At 35.1% G+C, this 16368-nt stretch overlaps 2 protein-coding genes across 2 annotated transcripts; both read left to right on the forward strand.

The window, feature by feature from the left end:
• The first annotated feature begins 3763 nt into the window (after positions 1–3763).
• LOC143357467 (MICOS complex subunit MIC13 homolog QIL1) lies at positions 3764–4610 on the forward strand. The gene is made up of 3 exons (XM_076793989.1): positions 3764–3895; positions 4000–4159; positions 4291–4610. The coding sequence occupies exons 1-3, from the start codon at positions 3882–3884 to the stop codon at positions 4459–4461; spliced, it is 345 nt and encodes a 114-aa protein (XP_076650104.1). The 5' UTR covers positions 3764–3881; the 3' UTR covers positions 4462–4610.
• A 5317-nt stretch (positions 4611–9927) lies between these two features.
• Positions 9928–16012, forward strand: Sf3a1 (splicing factor 3A subunit 1). Its single transcript, XM_076793714.1, has 12 exons — positions 9928–10005; positions 10039–10184; positions 10601–10931; positions 11793–11952; positions 12026–12307; positions 13518–13628; positions 13704–13875; positions 14167–14850; positions 15059–15120; positions 15310–15417; positions 15501–15674; positions 15753–16012. The coding sequence occupies exons 2-12, from the start codon at positions 10070–10072 to the stop codon at positions 15852–15854; spliced, it is 2301 nt and encodes a 766-aa protein (XP_076649829.1). The 5' UTR covers positions 9928–10005; positions 10039–10069; the 3' UTR covers positions 15855–16012.
• The last annotated feature ends 356 nt before the right edge of the window (positions 16013–16368 follow it).

The following is a 16368-nucleotide window of genomic DNA, read 5'->3' on the forward strand; positions in this document are numbered from 1 at the left end:
CCTCTGGAAGTTGCGAATGCGTTTGCTTGTACGGTCTGATTTGCAACTCAATGTCGATTGTTAGCATGCCATAAAACTCCAGATGTGACACAGTAGGGATGTGCGGGCCGGCTCGTGAATCGGGCACTCGAATCGGGACACGTCGAGCGGTCCGAGCCTTTCGGACGGCCCATGACCCGACTTCATCGAGCGCGTTCGAAAAGAATCGGGCAAGTTCGGGCGAGCGAGTTATCGCAATATCCAAGATTCAACTCTGCGTTCTTTTTGAAATAGATAATGGTGATAATAGTATTTCTTTTGTAACTTATAACGTGATTTTTAATATATTTGATTTTTTTAATAACTACATTAGGTATATTCGGCAAGTATGTGCGTAACCTTCATTTGTATTAATATTTGAAATAATGCACGTTTCACGTGAAAAACTTAAAAGACAATATTTCCGGCATTTTGACGAATTTGTTTCGAATGAACTTACTTATATAAATATGGTAAATTATAAAAATTTTTTGGAGAGTGATGTTATTATTAACTTCTATATGGCTTGCTTAATATCGTGTTATTTAACTTACTGAACTATCATTAACCTTACGTAAATTGTGCAACGCCTACTGACTCCGTGAATTCATTTTCTCACGTAAGCCTCGCAGGATACTGCACAAAGATCCCTTGTTCAAGGATCTTTCCCCGAAATTTGTATCGCCTTTCTCCTGAGTGTCTGCCTGCAATGTGTGAATTGTCATTGAGTGGAGTACGGCTGGTCTGTCTTCCCGCTTCTAGACCCGTACCCAAGCCCGTAACGAATTCTTAGGGCCAAGCATGCCAATAAATAACTAAAAAATGACAGTGTCTCACTCGATCGTAAAACAGATCCAGACATGATGTCTGAGCATGGGCAATCACGATGTCTAGACAATTCTAGAAAAATATAATATTAAATTCCCTACATTTCAATTTAAATAAGATAAGCTAATTTTTAAAGTAAGTGAAATTACAATCAAAGTAAATACTTTTGTCTACACGTATAACTCCACACAATCAAATTGTACAAAAATTTTAACAGCTTATAGCTGGCAAAGATTATTCGAAGAAAATTATTGGAATCGTTTGAATAGCAATACAGATCAAATTATATCGTGTTTAGTGTCATTTTAATCAGAAAAACTCCACAAATAGGTTGATGGAAGTGCTATAAAAAAATAATGAAAAATAAAGAAGTTTTGTAATTTGATTAGTAGTAGTTTCACACCGATATACCTGCTCTCGCCTCGGATCGCGCGGCTGCCGTTTATTGCACCGCTGGGCGACCGTGGTGGCACGAGCTTCTGGGCCTGGGCCGACGGGGCTCGAAGCCGCTTATTCAAGCTGACGAAAATTATTCGAAATTCGGAAGAATTAGTCGTAGCCTCCGAATAACAGTACAGATAAAAAATGAAAATTTAATTTGAAGCATCGAATATAAAAAAGTATTTTTATTCGTCGGATAAATTCTCATCTAATAAAATTATTTATTCGACACTCGTCCAATAAAGATGCTTTTTTTATTCGAACCTTCAAATAACAAATAAAGATAAAGTATCTTTTATTCGAATTTTTATTTAAATAATTTTTTATCCCAAATAATGCCCATCTCTGCGAGGGCCGTTAGCACCGTGAAAGATTTACTTAATATTTAATTGAATTTAATAATTACAAAGAGTGTATCATGAACAAAGTGCATGCACTTGGAACTGTTACAGAAATATGTAAGATCACCCTTTCGATGAAGTATCGAATGAGGTTTATAACACGAGCGACTGGAATCCGCCCCTTTTGAGGAGTTTAGTACACACACTGCATGTCTAGCCTTCCTTTAATTAGTTTTGGAGGCAGGTCTCTGGAAGTTGTGGATGCATTCGCTTGTATGGTCTGGCTTGCGAGTTAGCGTACCATAAAACTCCAGATGTGACACAGAACACAAGTAGGTGTGCTGAGCGCTACGTCACCAACGCACTAAAGGACTGAAATGAAGGAAACACTTTTGTTTTTTCAATGATCGTCGCAAAAAATTGTTCTTCCTTGAATATGGATGGTACCATGGTATTGAGATGTAAAAGAGTGCAATGGAGCCCATAAAAAATTAGTAGAACGGTGAAATAAAGAGCAAACTAGAATGTTTTCGAGTAAAATTATTTAAAAATAGTTCTAATGTGTTTTTAAAGTCATCTAGTAAAAATCTTACGGTGCTGAGGAGGAAAAAATATTTATTCATGAAAGAAAATTTTTTTTAATTAATAATAACAGTAGCTAAATATATGAACAAATTTAAGATAGTGTTGATGACAATAGCTCATTATTAGATTAATATTCAGGTTGGTCGCTTTTAAACTTCGATATGAGATCTGTATTTGTTCGAATTTTTCCGGGTTTTCCATTTTTTACAACTAGGGTTTGCAACTACAAAATTGGAAAGAAATAAAATACGTATCATTACAATTAATATTATTCTTAATTTATATTAATCAAGATTTACATGTTAGTTACATATTTCATATACAACAATTAAGCTGTACGTTCTAATCCTGGTTAAAAAAATAATGTGCGTTCGGTTTTATGCTAAAAGACGACACGATTCTCTCCCAGGAAAGACGACACGGTTCTGTTCCAGGAAAGACGACACGGTTCTGTTCCAGGAAAGACGACACGGTTCTGTGTCATGCTAAAAGACGACACGGTTCTGTTCTAGGAAAGACGACACGGTTCTGTGCCATGCTAAGGCTGAGCAGATGTCAGCACTATATCGGGAACGCCGAAAACCCGGGCGTGAGCACTCTCCTATCCTCTCTGACCAACATCGCTAAACATGCCGCGCTCGCTACCTAACTAGAACTGTTGCGTCGCAGTGTGGTGAAATAAGGATTTTGGTAGTGGGTTCGAGTGCCCGTGGAGCGCTGAAGCGCTCTGCTCGTGGAAATTAAGGAATAAACCTTGTACACAGAGTTAAAGGCGAAAAACTGTTGTAGATTTATTTAGAAGTTCTTGGAGATGTAACTCCCTCAGTTCAACAATGAGTTCTGTCTCATCCTGAAGCTTCAAATCCTTTCCCAGCTTCTTCCTTCTCGTCTCGCTTCCTTAGCCAATAGGAAAATTAGAATCTTCTGGCTAGGCGTTGATTCATCGGATGACTCGTCTTCCGGTTGCTGCTTGATGGCGATTGGTAGTGGATGGATCTTAATCCTTAACGGGAGTGGGGTACGCATGAGGGTGAAGCCCCGCCAAAACGAGGGACGTGGGGCCATGTAGGACCGAACAAGAGAGAGGTCCGAGGGAGTTCCAAGAGGTCCTTGACTGAGAATTTATGACCTCTTGTCCTTAACTGATTCCGGACTTCGACTATCCCTAATTTGTGTAGAATTGGAGAAGCTACTCTAAGAGGCTGCGTGACTTTCTCTAAATTCCGCAATTAGTCTCGCCGACTCCAATTTCGTCAAGGATCTCTATGGAACTCTCCCGGTCTTTCTTTACTTACTCTAAACTATCGCGCTCAAATAAAATACGTATGTATGAAATACGCGATTACATCTTATATTTAAATTTGCCTCTCCGCGCCATTAATCGATACTATATATATCTAGCTATGTTCGCGTGGTCAACTGGCCACGATACACCGTCGTTGGCCTTCTGTTTCTTACTCCAGCCAAAATCTATCCTAGAGGGCGGTAGATAACACCGCATTTTTCGAGCGACACATTCTCCCGTAAGGCTGGCAGTCTTTATAAATATCTCTTCGGTGGCCTACTTTTATTCCCTGTGTCTGTCGTTTTACATAACTTTCAGACTTTCATGTAACAAAAGAAGGAACAAGTAATACCATCATTGCAAAGTAATTTATATACTACACTATGGGTTTAATCCGGTTAGTACGCGAACTAAAATTTAAGGATGCTGAGCGTTTACGGTACTTTATGATCCTTTTTACACACAACAAAACAGAAACTTAATTTAAAATGATGTCTTCAGGTTCACGGTAAAAGCTACCATTGTCGGTGGTGTTATGTACTACACTTGTCAAGAAGGATTATGGTCAAAATCGGAAGAAACAGCTAAATTATACGGAAAATTATATAACAATATTGCTCCATATGTGAAACACAATATTTCACAGGAAATAATTTATGAGGTAATGTACTACTTATTTCATGATTGTATGTCATATTTATAAAACTACTTTTGATTACATACTTTCTGTGATGAATTTCGGATATAATGTATATCATACATAATTTTATTTAGTAAATATTTCTTATTTAGGTCAATCGTCTACCAAGTGTTGACTGCATGGTAAATTGTACAAAATCATATTGGAACAGAGGTGTTATGACTTCAATGAGATTCATTTCTAACCTACCTAATCATGTATGTGATGGAGCAACCAATCTTTCCAAAACTATACAAAAATATTTGAAAGAACAAAGTCAATAGATTAAAAATTAAATTTTTCCTGATAGTCAGCTTTTATTTAAATTGTATAGTGAGTTTTTTTGTATATACCAATACTTTTACAATATTTAGATTAATTTCTCTGTATACATGTTTAGCTGCTCCAACATAAAATGCTCTGAATAAGAGTAGATGTGCTCATATGTTACTTATGAAGGTATTTGAAGAAGATTAAACTTTCATGCATTTATTTATAGATCTATATACCGTGATCACAAGCAACACAAGGAAATTAATTTAAGAGTATTATGGTTTAAAGTAAAAGGACATACTGTACTAGACCTTAACTATTATAATAGTTGTGTATACATTTTTTTACTATTCTTTGTTCAACTTTCACAAGAGCAAGTGAAAATCCCACTAGTTCACGATTCGTTTTCATTGGCTTTGACAGTTCGACCAATGGCAAAATTATGTGTGCCTAACAACCAATCAGGCCCGCATCCCTTCCAGGTGACTTTTATTCTCTTTGAGTATAATCATAGATGAGGTATAGGATAGACCTATCATCCAATGTATTTTTGTCGCTCCCTTTTTTGGGATAACGTAATCCAGTGAGGGCAATCTCCTATGTATAATCACAGACTAGGTATAGGCAGAGAGGATAGGAGAGTGCTCACGCCCGGGTTTTCGGCGTTCCCGATATAGTGCTGACATCTGCTCAGCCTTAGCATGGCACAGAACCGGGCCGTCTTTTAGCATAAAACCACAGACGAGGTATAGGAGTAGACCAATCACCCAATGTATTTTTCTGTCTCACGCTCGGGGGGCTCTAAAGCCCCCGTCACCGACGAGATATATATAAAGACTGCCAGCCCCCGTGTTAAACTGCGAGTCTCAAAGTGGGTCCCAGGTGGGTACTGGGAGCGGTCGGTAACGGACCCAATGTCGAGATACTCTCGTCGGTTGTGGAACTAAGAACGTGGAACTATCACTGATCTCAAATACCAACATCGCTAAACATGCCGCGCTCGCTACCTAAATAGAACATTTGCTCGTGAATTACGGAAGAAACGTCAGTGACATAGGCAATAAATAAACGGATAATGCGTAGAATGAAAATAATTATTTTTTATTGTATAATTTCATTACACTGTTATTGCCTTCTTATTTTCCATATTATTCACCATTGTAATCATTATTTTATAATCGATAGTTTATAGGTGTAATTAATTAATTTGGAACTTATTGCGATATTTATAAAATAATGATTATTCAACAAAATATATTCTGTAATAGTTATAGAATAAAAAAAAAAGAATAAATACAATATTCAAGTAATGACAAAATGCAATCGTTCTTATTGTGATCCGTAGTAAAAAACAGAAAATTAATTTTTTTACTTATTTAACCGATAATACCACTTCTAATGCTGGACTGCAATTATTCAAGTAAAGGTAGTAACGAAATAAAAGTGTTATGTAATGAAACTAACTTTCGACGGCTCTTATCCATATAAAGCTATTTGGTGGCAGTATTATTGCTATTTGTACAAACACACAGATACACAGATTCTTATATCTTGCAATGCACGTTGTTTTTTTCTCCGTCAACCGATTTCGATGAAATTTTCAGGTTGTGTATCACTAACATAGAGGTAGAGATAAAAGTTTTGAAAAGTGTCTGTCATTTTAAGTTTTAATTATAATTCTATTGTTTGCTATTTTTTATACCTTATAGAATTGTTTCTTTACATTTAATATTCTTTATATTTTATAAGCAATAAACTTTATGTATAATCATTAATTGTATTGTTAAATTTAACTTTCTGTGAGTAATTGTCAATACATATATATTAGTAACCACATCTATTTGTCCGCGGCGAAAACCAAGCTGTCGAACTCGAGACGGGAGGGACTCGCCGCGTCTCTTTCTTTTCATATGCTGTCCTTCTTTGCGTCCGAAACTTTCGTCGTTCATTACACAAGTAAATATCATCGGAATTTTGTCATATTTGGTACCGTTTTCCTTAGAAAAATGCCACGAGTATGTTGGTGAAAGTCCAATAGAAAAATAATTAATAATGAAAAAGTTTATTTTTTTATTTAAAGGCCTGAGCTCACGCCAGTCTTTCATCTTTTCCGAACGCTTCGACTCTCCGCGGCTCTTTCTTTCCCATACGCTGTCCTTCTTCGCGTCCGAAACATCAATCTTTCATTACACAAGTAATTATCATCGGAATTATATCATATTTGGTTTCATTTTAATCAGAAAAATGTCACGAATATGTTGGTAAAAGTTAAAAAAAAATAACGAAAAATAAAGAAGTTTTGTGATTGGATTAGTAGTGGTCTTCTGGTCTCACACCGATATAGGTGTGCGGCCCACTCCTCGGGGACGACGGTTCTCTAGTTTCGCTGTCCGCTTCTCCGTGCAACATTATATCGTAGACGGATATTCTCTCCTTTTGAATGCCAGTCATTTTGGTGTGCCCAGAGTTGGGCATTATTAGATAAAAATTATTTAAATAACGATTCGAATAAAAGATACTTCATCCTTATTCGTTATTCGAAGGTTCGAATAAAAAAGGTATCTTTATTCGACGAGTATCGAATAAATAATTTTATTCGACGAGAATTTATCCGACGAATAAAGATACTTTTTTTTATTCGAAGCGGATTTATTCAAACTACGAGAAATTTTTTCATCTTTCATCTGTATCTTTTATTCGAAGGCTTCAAATAAATGCTCGAATAACTTTTGCCGAGTGCGGAGCTTCAAAGACCCAGCGACGACAGACGACATACAATGTAAGCGGATGGAGAATCGCGCACGTATGAAAGTTTAAACTTTTAGATTTTTCAATATATCCTCATAAAATTGTGACGAGTGAATGGAGGGGATTTTAATGATGAAAATGAGGTGAAATTCGAGTATAATCGTACAAGTTTCACTGATACGTAATGTTACGATAAAAATTACAATCTCATTAAAGACAGTCCAAATGATGTCGTGTTTGGGCTCATTTTAATCGGGATAAGCTCTACAACTCATTCGTATTAACAATATTGTTCTGATGAAAACCAAAAAAAAACATAAATTGCCAATAATTCTCGATTCTCCATCTGCTTATATTGTAGGCTGTTGGTCGGTCGCTGGTCTTTGAAGTTCGGAGCTCGTAGAGTCGCGAGATATCGGTGTGAAACAACTACCAATGCAAAACTTAATTGTTTCTCTTTATTTTTTTATGGGACTTGCGCCAACTAATTCGTGGCATTCTTCTGATTAAAATGACACTAAACACGGTACAAATTGGACTGTATTTAGCAGTTTTATCCGTAGATTTATTCGAAGGTTTCGAATAAATCTTCGGATAACTTTTGCCAGCACGACGAATAAACGGCGACGACGCCCGACGAGGACCGACGAGCGCCGAACGTCGAAGACCCAGCGACTGCCAAACGGCATACAATGTAAACGGACGGAGAATCGAACATTATTGGCAATTTATGCTTTTATGTTTTTAATCGGCACAATATTGTTAATACGAATGAGTTGTAGAGCTTATCCCGATCAAAATGAGTCCAAACACGACATCATTTGGACTGTCTTTAATGAGATTGTAATTTTTATCGTAACATTACGTATCAGTGAAACTTGTTCGATTACACACGAATTTGACCTCATTTTCATCAGGAAAATCCCCTCCATTCGCTCGTCACAATTTGATGAGGATATATTGAAAAATCTAAAAGTTTAAACTTTCATTCGTGCGCGATTCTCCATCCGCTTACATTGTATGTCGTCTGTCGTCGCTGGGTCTTTGATGCTCGGCGCTCGGCAAAAGTTATTCGAAGCCTTCGAATAAAAGATACAGATAAAAGATGAAAAAATTATTCGAAGTTCGAATAAATCCGCTTCGAACAAAAAAAATTATCTTTATTCGTCGGATAAATTCTCGACGATAAAATTATTTATCCGATCCTCGTCGAATAAAGATACTTTCTTTATTCGAACCTTCTAATAACGAATAAAAATTTTTTTATCTTTTATTCGTTATTCGAAATTTTTATTTAGATAAATATTTTGCCCAACTCTGCTCGAAGCCGCTTATTCGAGCTCACGAAAATTATTCGAAATTCGGAAGAATTACTCGTAGCCTCCGAATAACAGTACAGATAAAAAAATGAAAATTTAATTTGAAGCTTCGAATATAAAAAAGTATTTTTATTCGTCGGATAAATTCTCATCTAATAAAATTATTTATTCGACACTCGTCCAACAAAGATGCTTTTTTTTATTCGAACCTTCAAATAACAAATAAAGATAAAGTATCTTTTATTCAAATTTTTATTTAAATAATTTTTTATCCCAAATAATGCCCATCTCTGCGAGGGCCGTTAGCACCGTGAAAGATTTACTTAATATTTAATTGAATTTAATAATTACAAAGAGTGTATCATGAACAAAGTGCATGCACTTGGAACTGTTACAGAAATATGTAAGATCACCCTTTCGATGAAGTATCGAATGAGGTTTATAACACGAGCGACTGGAATCCGCCTCTTTCGAGGAGTTTAGTACACACTGCGTGTCTAGCCTTCCTTTAATTAGTTTTGGAGGCAGGTCTCTGGAAGTTGTGGATGCATTCGCTTGTATGGTCTGGCTTGCGAGTTAGCGTACCATAAAACTCCAGATGTGACACAGAACACAAGTAGGTGTGCTGGGCGCTACGTCACCAACGCACTAAAGGACTGAAATGAAGGAAACACTTTTGTTTTTTCAATGATCGTCGCAAAAAATTGTTCTTCCTTGAATATGGATGGTACCATGGTATTGGCTTGTAAAGGGGTGTTAAACAGAGCTGCAATGCAGCCCATAAAAAATTAGTAGAACGGTGAAATAAAGAGTAAACTAGAATGTTTTCGAGTAAAATTATTTAAAAATAGTTCTAATGTGTTTTTAAAGTCATGTAGTAAAAATCTTATGGTGCTGAGGTGGAAAAAATATTTATTCATGAAAGAAAATTTTTTTTAATTAACAATAACAGTAGCTAAATATATGAAAAAATTTAAGATAGTGTTGATGACAATAGCTCATTATTACATTAATATTCAGGTTGGTCGCTTTTAAACTTCGATATGAGATCTGTATTTGTTCGAATTTTTCCGGGTTTTCCATTTTTTACAACTAGGGTTTGCAACTACAAAATTGGAAAAAAATAAAATACGTATCATTACAATTAATATTATTCTTAATTTATATTAATTAGAGATTTTGTACACAAGATTTACATGTTAGTTACATATTTCATATAAAACAATTAAGCTGTACGTTCTAATCCTGGTTAAAAAAATAATGTGCGTTCAGTTTTATGCTAAAAGACTGACCGGTTCTGTGCCATTCTAAAAGACTGACCGGTTCTGTTCCAGGAAAGACTGACCGGTTCTGTGCCATGCTAAAGCGGCGATGTTACGAAAGTGGGAACGCCGAAAACCCGGGCGTGAGCACTCTCGTTCCTCTCTGGTCTAGGCCCCTATGGCGTCTATGGTTGTGATTTGTGATGCGTTCATTGAGTTTTGCGTGCATGATCAGTTATGAAAAACAGAGAAAATTATTGTGAAAATTAAGCAAATGAAAGATTACTAACATGCCTGCCCAAGAAGTTGCAGTGGTGCAGTTACCGGTGACCGAGGTTGAAGAAAACAATGCACCTTCATCACAACCGATCGTGGGGATTATTTACCCTCCACCGGAGGTTAGGAGTATCCTTTGACAAACTGTTACATGGATATTAACATTAATACAATTTTTATTTTCAGATAACTTATTAGTAACACTTATAATGTTAGAGTAGTTTTCACCGACAAATACATACTTAAATTCTTATAATTATCAACTGTGTATAAAACATGTTTTTAGACTTTTATCAAATCATTTTTAAGACTAGAATAAATGTGAAATTTTTGTAAAGAAAAATAAATCGTGTGTAATATAATATCTTTGCATAAAAGAGTTTTAAATGAAATAATACTTACAAGGACACTTTACCATAAGATACCAACTGATTTTATTCATTTTCATGTACATTGTAGTTCCAGATGTCCAATGTAAAATATCTTCTTTTAATCATGGGCCTGCATGCTGGTATTCATATTGTTTTCCTTATATAAAAATTTAGATATTGTTGACAAGACAGCAAGTTTTGTGGCCAGAAATGGACCAGAATTTGAGTCGAGGATCAGACAAAATGAACTTGGAAATCCAAAGTTTAACTTCTTGAATTTTGGTGATCCATATCACGCATATTATCAGCACAAAGTAAAAGAGTTTAAAGAAGGAAAGGGTCAAGAACCAGCTATAGGACAAGGACTTGGGAAAGCTGTTAATCTTGCAGCTCATCAGAAGCAGCAAGAAATTTTAAAACAAGTGGAACAACCGTTTGTTCCAAAAGATCCTCCTACTGAATTTGAATTTATTGCTGATCCTCCTTCCATCTCTGCATTAGATTTGTAAGTTACTAGATTATATATTCACTATGTTATTAATTAATTTATTTAAAGTTACATCAGCTTTTATGCTATTAGGGACCACTGATGTACTACATTGTGTCACATATATGTATTAGGTCATGACAAATGTTACTTAGACTTAGTAGTGCTTAACTCTAAAGGTAGAACAATGTAATATAGAACTAATTACTTATTTCCTAATACCAACAGTGTTGTAACTGTTTTAAGGCAAACATTTTTTAGAATTTTCTTAATCTATTATAATTACAAATTACTATTTTATATTTCTTTTATTATACCAAGTTGTTCAAGATAGAAGATTACATTATTCTATGTAAGGGGGGATTTTCACTTTTTTTCTTAATTCTTTGAATATCGGACAGTCTATTATGTTTTATCAATAGTTTAGTATCACAGTTGGTACAGGACGTTTGATCCGTTTTTGTTATTAACCCTTTGCACGCCAGAATTTTGTAAACACCTGTTAAATTTCTCCGTAGTGGAGCCACCGGAGTGCTAAGGGTTAAGTATTGATGAGAATATATAGTACATCCAATTTACAACCTCGTTATAATATTGACTTTTCTTGGTTCAGAAAGAGCAGGATTGAGAAAGTAGATATTTTACCATATTTTGTGGAGCTTTGTACATGTAATAGTAGTCTAATCACGATTTCATTTGTCTAAGATTTTTTTATTTTCAAATTTCTTTATATCTTTAAATGAAATTTCTAGATTCTATGTCATTGCATTCAATTTTATTATTATCGCTTGGATTATGCTATTAAGTAGTACTGTATTTTGTATATAGTAGTACTGTATTTTGTATATAGTAGTACTATATTTTGCATCATTATTTCAGAGATATTGTAAAACTGACAGCACAATTTGTAGCCCGTAACGGTCGTCAATTTTTAACGAATTTGATGAATAGAGAACAAAGGAACTTTCAATTTGACTTCTTACGACCACAACATTCATTGTTCCAATATTTTACTAAACTCTTGGAACAATATACAAAGGTAAAATGAGAATTCTTTTAAGTAATCTGTACATACTCTTCTAGTATCTCTTTAAACAAATCTTAATTTGTAGGTATTAATTCCACCTAAAGATCTATTACCTCGCCTTCGTAATGAAGCAGCAAATATGGATAAAATATTGGAACAAGTTAAATATCGTGCTGAATGGTTAAAGTACCAAGAAGCTCAGAGACGTAAGGAAGAAGAGGAGTTAGAACGCGAAAGAGTTGCTTATGCTCAAATCGATTGGCACGACTTTGTTGTAGTGGAAACTGTTGATTATCAACAGTTTGAAGTTGGCAATTTTCCGGCACCTACAACACCGGACGAAGTTGGTGCTCGAGTACTCATGCAGGTAATAAAGTGTGACTACATTTTAGTAAAGTGGAACCCCGTTTATCCAACTCAAACGAAAATCTGGAAAATTTCGTTAACATAAATAACACAAATACATTTTATGCATTTTATTTATTGCACATTTTATATGTATATTTTACAACAATATTGTTAGTATGAAGCAAAAGACATATACACATACTCTATAAGTTTAATTTAATTGGGATGTTGTCAAGAAGTCCCTGAGTTTCTTTTGTATTAGATTTGAGTGACATTTACGTGCTGCACAACCTCGTAGACGCTTTGCCATCATGATCTCAGTCGGTTTTGAGTCAAGTTCCTCTAAGTATATTAACACATTTTCGAACATCGTTGTCGCTTCATTGTGACTAAAACTAGGGTTTAGCAGTACTAGCTGCCTCATCATGAGAATGATCATGAATCTCCACATTGTCATTAGTTGAACAAATCGCAATTATGTCATCGTCTGTCAATTGAAAGTCCCCATCAATGTTAAATCGCAAACATGATTTGACTTCATCGATCTCTACATCTGCACACCCTACTATAGTTCTGAACATGCCAACAAAATCTAAAAGGCTAACATCATTGTCAGTATCAAGTAGTTCCTCGGACAATTGTTCAGTTTCAGGCCAGATATTTTTCTATGACTTTATAATTGCCAATTCAATCACTTGATCCCAGGATAAAGCAGCCATATAAATTACGTCCTTGATGTTTATTGATTTCAAAATGGAGACTACATATCTTTCTTCATTTTCTTCAGCTTGCTGTTCAATAAGTTTTTTGAGCAACTGATTTCTGTAACGTTTCTTTAAAGTTTCAAGAACTCCCTGATTCATGGGTTACATTAAGCAGAAAAAATTTAACTTTGATATCCCCACTAACTAGTTTTTCTTTCAAAATCTTTCCTCCGTTTCCGTCTTTGTATGACTTTGAAGATCATTATGTCGTATACGAATGAATTTGTCTTGACACGCGCTTTCGTATGATATAAAAAAAATGTACATAATATATGTAACATTCCATTTAAAAAATTGAAAAAGCATTACATTGCTTGCAAAAAATAGTATTACTTTTTTCTCTTACAGTTTTTTCTAATATTTATTATTTGCAAGAAAAACGCAGGCTAGTAATAGCGTGAACACTCTGTATAGTACTTGTGTAATTTGATCTTTTGTTATATCATTGTTTTCTTAAATTTTTAGGAAAGAATAGAAGAAGGTGAAGATGTAGAAATGCAGATCGACAGTGAAGGAGATGATGAAATGCAAAACCGTACGGAAGGTGAAAAGGACCGCGCGAAAGATAATAATCAAGTAAATATACTGGTTTGCTTTGTCTGCCGTCAAAAACAAATAAGAATCAATGATCGTTACTATTTTAATTTTAAGGTACAAGATATGGAAGAAGATTCTAGCGATGAAGATGATGTATCACCTCCAGGCGATACTCATAAATCTAAAGAATCGAAACCACGCGACAGTAATAATATGCAGCCTCCGCCGCTGCCTCCTACTCCAGGCAATGTTGTCGTGAAGAAAGGCTATGATCCTAAACAGCATGGTAAGTAATAGATAACATATATCATGGTTAGACAGCAGATTTTATGCATTTAAGACGAAAATGAGTAGGTGTAATTTTTAAATTACAGTAAAAACATTACAAGAATTTAGAAATACTGTTATATTATTTTCGACCTATTAAACATATTAAGAAAAAAAATAAATATCTATTTTTTTCCAGTTTGTTGCAATTCAGGTAGAACATTCTTATTTTGCATAAAGACCCGCTTTCTAATTATGATATACACGTATTATAATTTACATTGTATAATAAACATGTCAATTTCCGTAGCAACTAAAACTGCGCGTCCTGTTGCTCCTGATGAATACTTGATATCTCCAATTACTGGAGAACGTATACCAGCAAGTAAAGTTCAAGAACATATGCGTATTGGATTATTGGATCCACGATGGGTGGAACAACGAGATAAACATATCGATAAGTTGGCACAAGAAACAGTATTCGCTCCTGGTACTGCAATCGAAGCCAGTTTGAAACAACTAGCCGAAAGACGTACCGATATTTTTGGTGTCGGTGACGAAGAAACTGCTATCGGTAAGAAAATTGGAGAAGAAGACAAAAAGAAGGATGACAAAGTTACATGGGATGGACACACGTCGAGTGTGGAAGCAGCAACCAGAGCTGCCAGAGCAAATATTACTCTGGAGGATCAGATTCATCAAATACATAAAGTTAAAGGGCTTCTTCCGGACGAAGAAAAAGAGAAAATCGGACCGAAACCAGCTAACCGCGCAGCAGAATTATCACATATGGCAGCAGCTGCTTCGAAACCTCAGGCTACGTTGAAGGCACCCCCTAAACCACCAGCACCGAAACCAGTACCGGTTCCAACGCAACCACCTCCACCGCCAACAATGAGTATGCCTACTATGGGTATTCCTCAGCCGATGATGGCGCAAGCACCGATGATGATGATGGCCCCAATGCCGCCTATACGGCCACCGCCACTTATGAGTAAGTAAAATTTCGAATAATAAATGCACGTTTATTTTTGTTTCTATACGACGTCTGCTTGTACGTTTTAAGATTTTGAAGGTTACATGAAATTTATTAATAAAATAATAAGGGCTCAACATGGAACATATTCAGAATGTTATGCTCAAACAGTAAAAAATATTTCATTCTATGTTATATTTCTCACTTCTCTTTTATTCGTTCCTAGCACCTGCAATGTCACCATTTATGCCAACTCCACCACCTATGCAACCACCAATGGCATCCGCTGTAAGTATATGTATTGTAAAATACTATTTAGTGGAGGTATGCGAGAACTCGAATGTGCTCGGGAATCCCGATATTTCCGAAAACCCGTTCCGATCCTGAATAAAATTCCCGACACGACATTTTCGGATTCTTGCACCCCTCTTCTACTTAGCTATTGCATGGAAATTATCATATTTTGTCATCTTTCAGATGGGATTAAAACATCCTGCTGAACCTATGGAGGAAGAGCCTCAAACAAAGAAATTGAGAACAGAAGATTCTTTGATACCTGAACAGCAATTCTTAGCTAGGAATAAGGTATTTTATTGCCCATTAAATAACAACAGGTATTAGAATTTTTCTACAAATTTTCTCTAAAATTATATATTTCAATATTACAGGGCCCTGTTCAGTTGAACATAGCTGTACCAATGATGACAGAGAAAGCAGAATGGAAGTTGAACGGACAGACATTAAACATTACTTTGCAAGTGAGCGATACTGTGGCAACAATGAAAGCTCTTATACATGAGCAAACAGGCATGCCTCCTGGTAAACAAAAGTTGCAATATGAGGTAAGATGAGTTACATTATATATTTTTTGGATTTCTGCTTATCTTACTGTATTCAATAATAATTATCTCATTTTTTAGGGAATGTTTTTCAAAGACAACAATAGCCTTGCATATTATAACTTAACATCTGGTAATGTAATTAATCTTTTACCAAAGGAAAGAGGTGGTAGGAAGAAGTAAAACCAAACAGTGTGAATTTCATTCTCTACTATTTTATGTTACTGCTGGGTATGAAAATTAATTTAGCCTGTACTACACCTATTAAAACGGTATATTGTAGCCTTGTATTAGGCACTATATTCATTCAAGATACATAAATAAACACACCATTAATTCAATTAATTCCACTTTTTATTATATTTTTCATCGTATTTTATAATTGTAATAAATTACAATTTAATAAATTAATAAAATACAATAATATCCATAAATATATATAAAAGTAATTTTTCATAAGCTCAGCTCAGTTTTTCATTGAAAAAATTGCAGTTATAGTTTAATCTTGTACTTTTATTTATAAGGCATTAGCGATTTAGAATTAATTAGATAATGCAGTGAGACATGAAAAGTGCATTTGCAAAATATAGTCTGTACATTTCTATCGCAATTATTTCTAGTAACTTTTTTAAGACACCCTTTTGTATTCGAAGTATTTGTTATATAATACTTCCAACAACTTGACGTATAAATATTT

Source organism: Halictus rubicundus, chromosome 9 (genome assembly GCF_050948215.1).
Source record: "Halictus rubicundus isolate RS-2024b chromosome 9, iyHalRubi1_principal, whole genome shotgun sequence".
Lineage (NCBI taxonomy): Eukaryota > Metazoa > Arthropoda > Insecta > Hymenoptera > Halictidae > Halictus > Halictus rubicundus.

Excerpts from the sequence above, each read along its gene's own strand:
- LOC143357467 (XM_076793989.1), top strand. Across the intron at positions 4,160-4,290 it reads CACAGGAAATAATTTATGAG|GTCAATCGTCTACCAAGTGT; the intron begins GTAATGTACTAC and ends TTTCTTATTTAG.
- Sf3a1 (XM_076793714.1), top strand. The coding sequence starts at position 10,070 with ATGCCTGCCCAAGAAGTTGCAGTGGTGCAGTTACCGGTGACCGAGGTT. Across the intron at positions 10,185-10,600 it reads CCCTCCACCGGAGGTTAGGA|ATATTGTTGACAAGACAGCA; the intron begins GTATCCTTTGAC and ends ATAAAAATTTAG. Across the intron at positions 11,953-12,025 it reads TCTTGGAACAATATACAAAG|GTATTAATTCCACCTAAAGA; the intron begins GTAAAATGAGAA and ends CTTAATTTGTAG.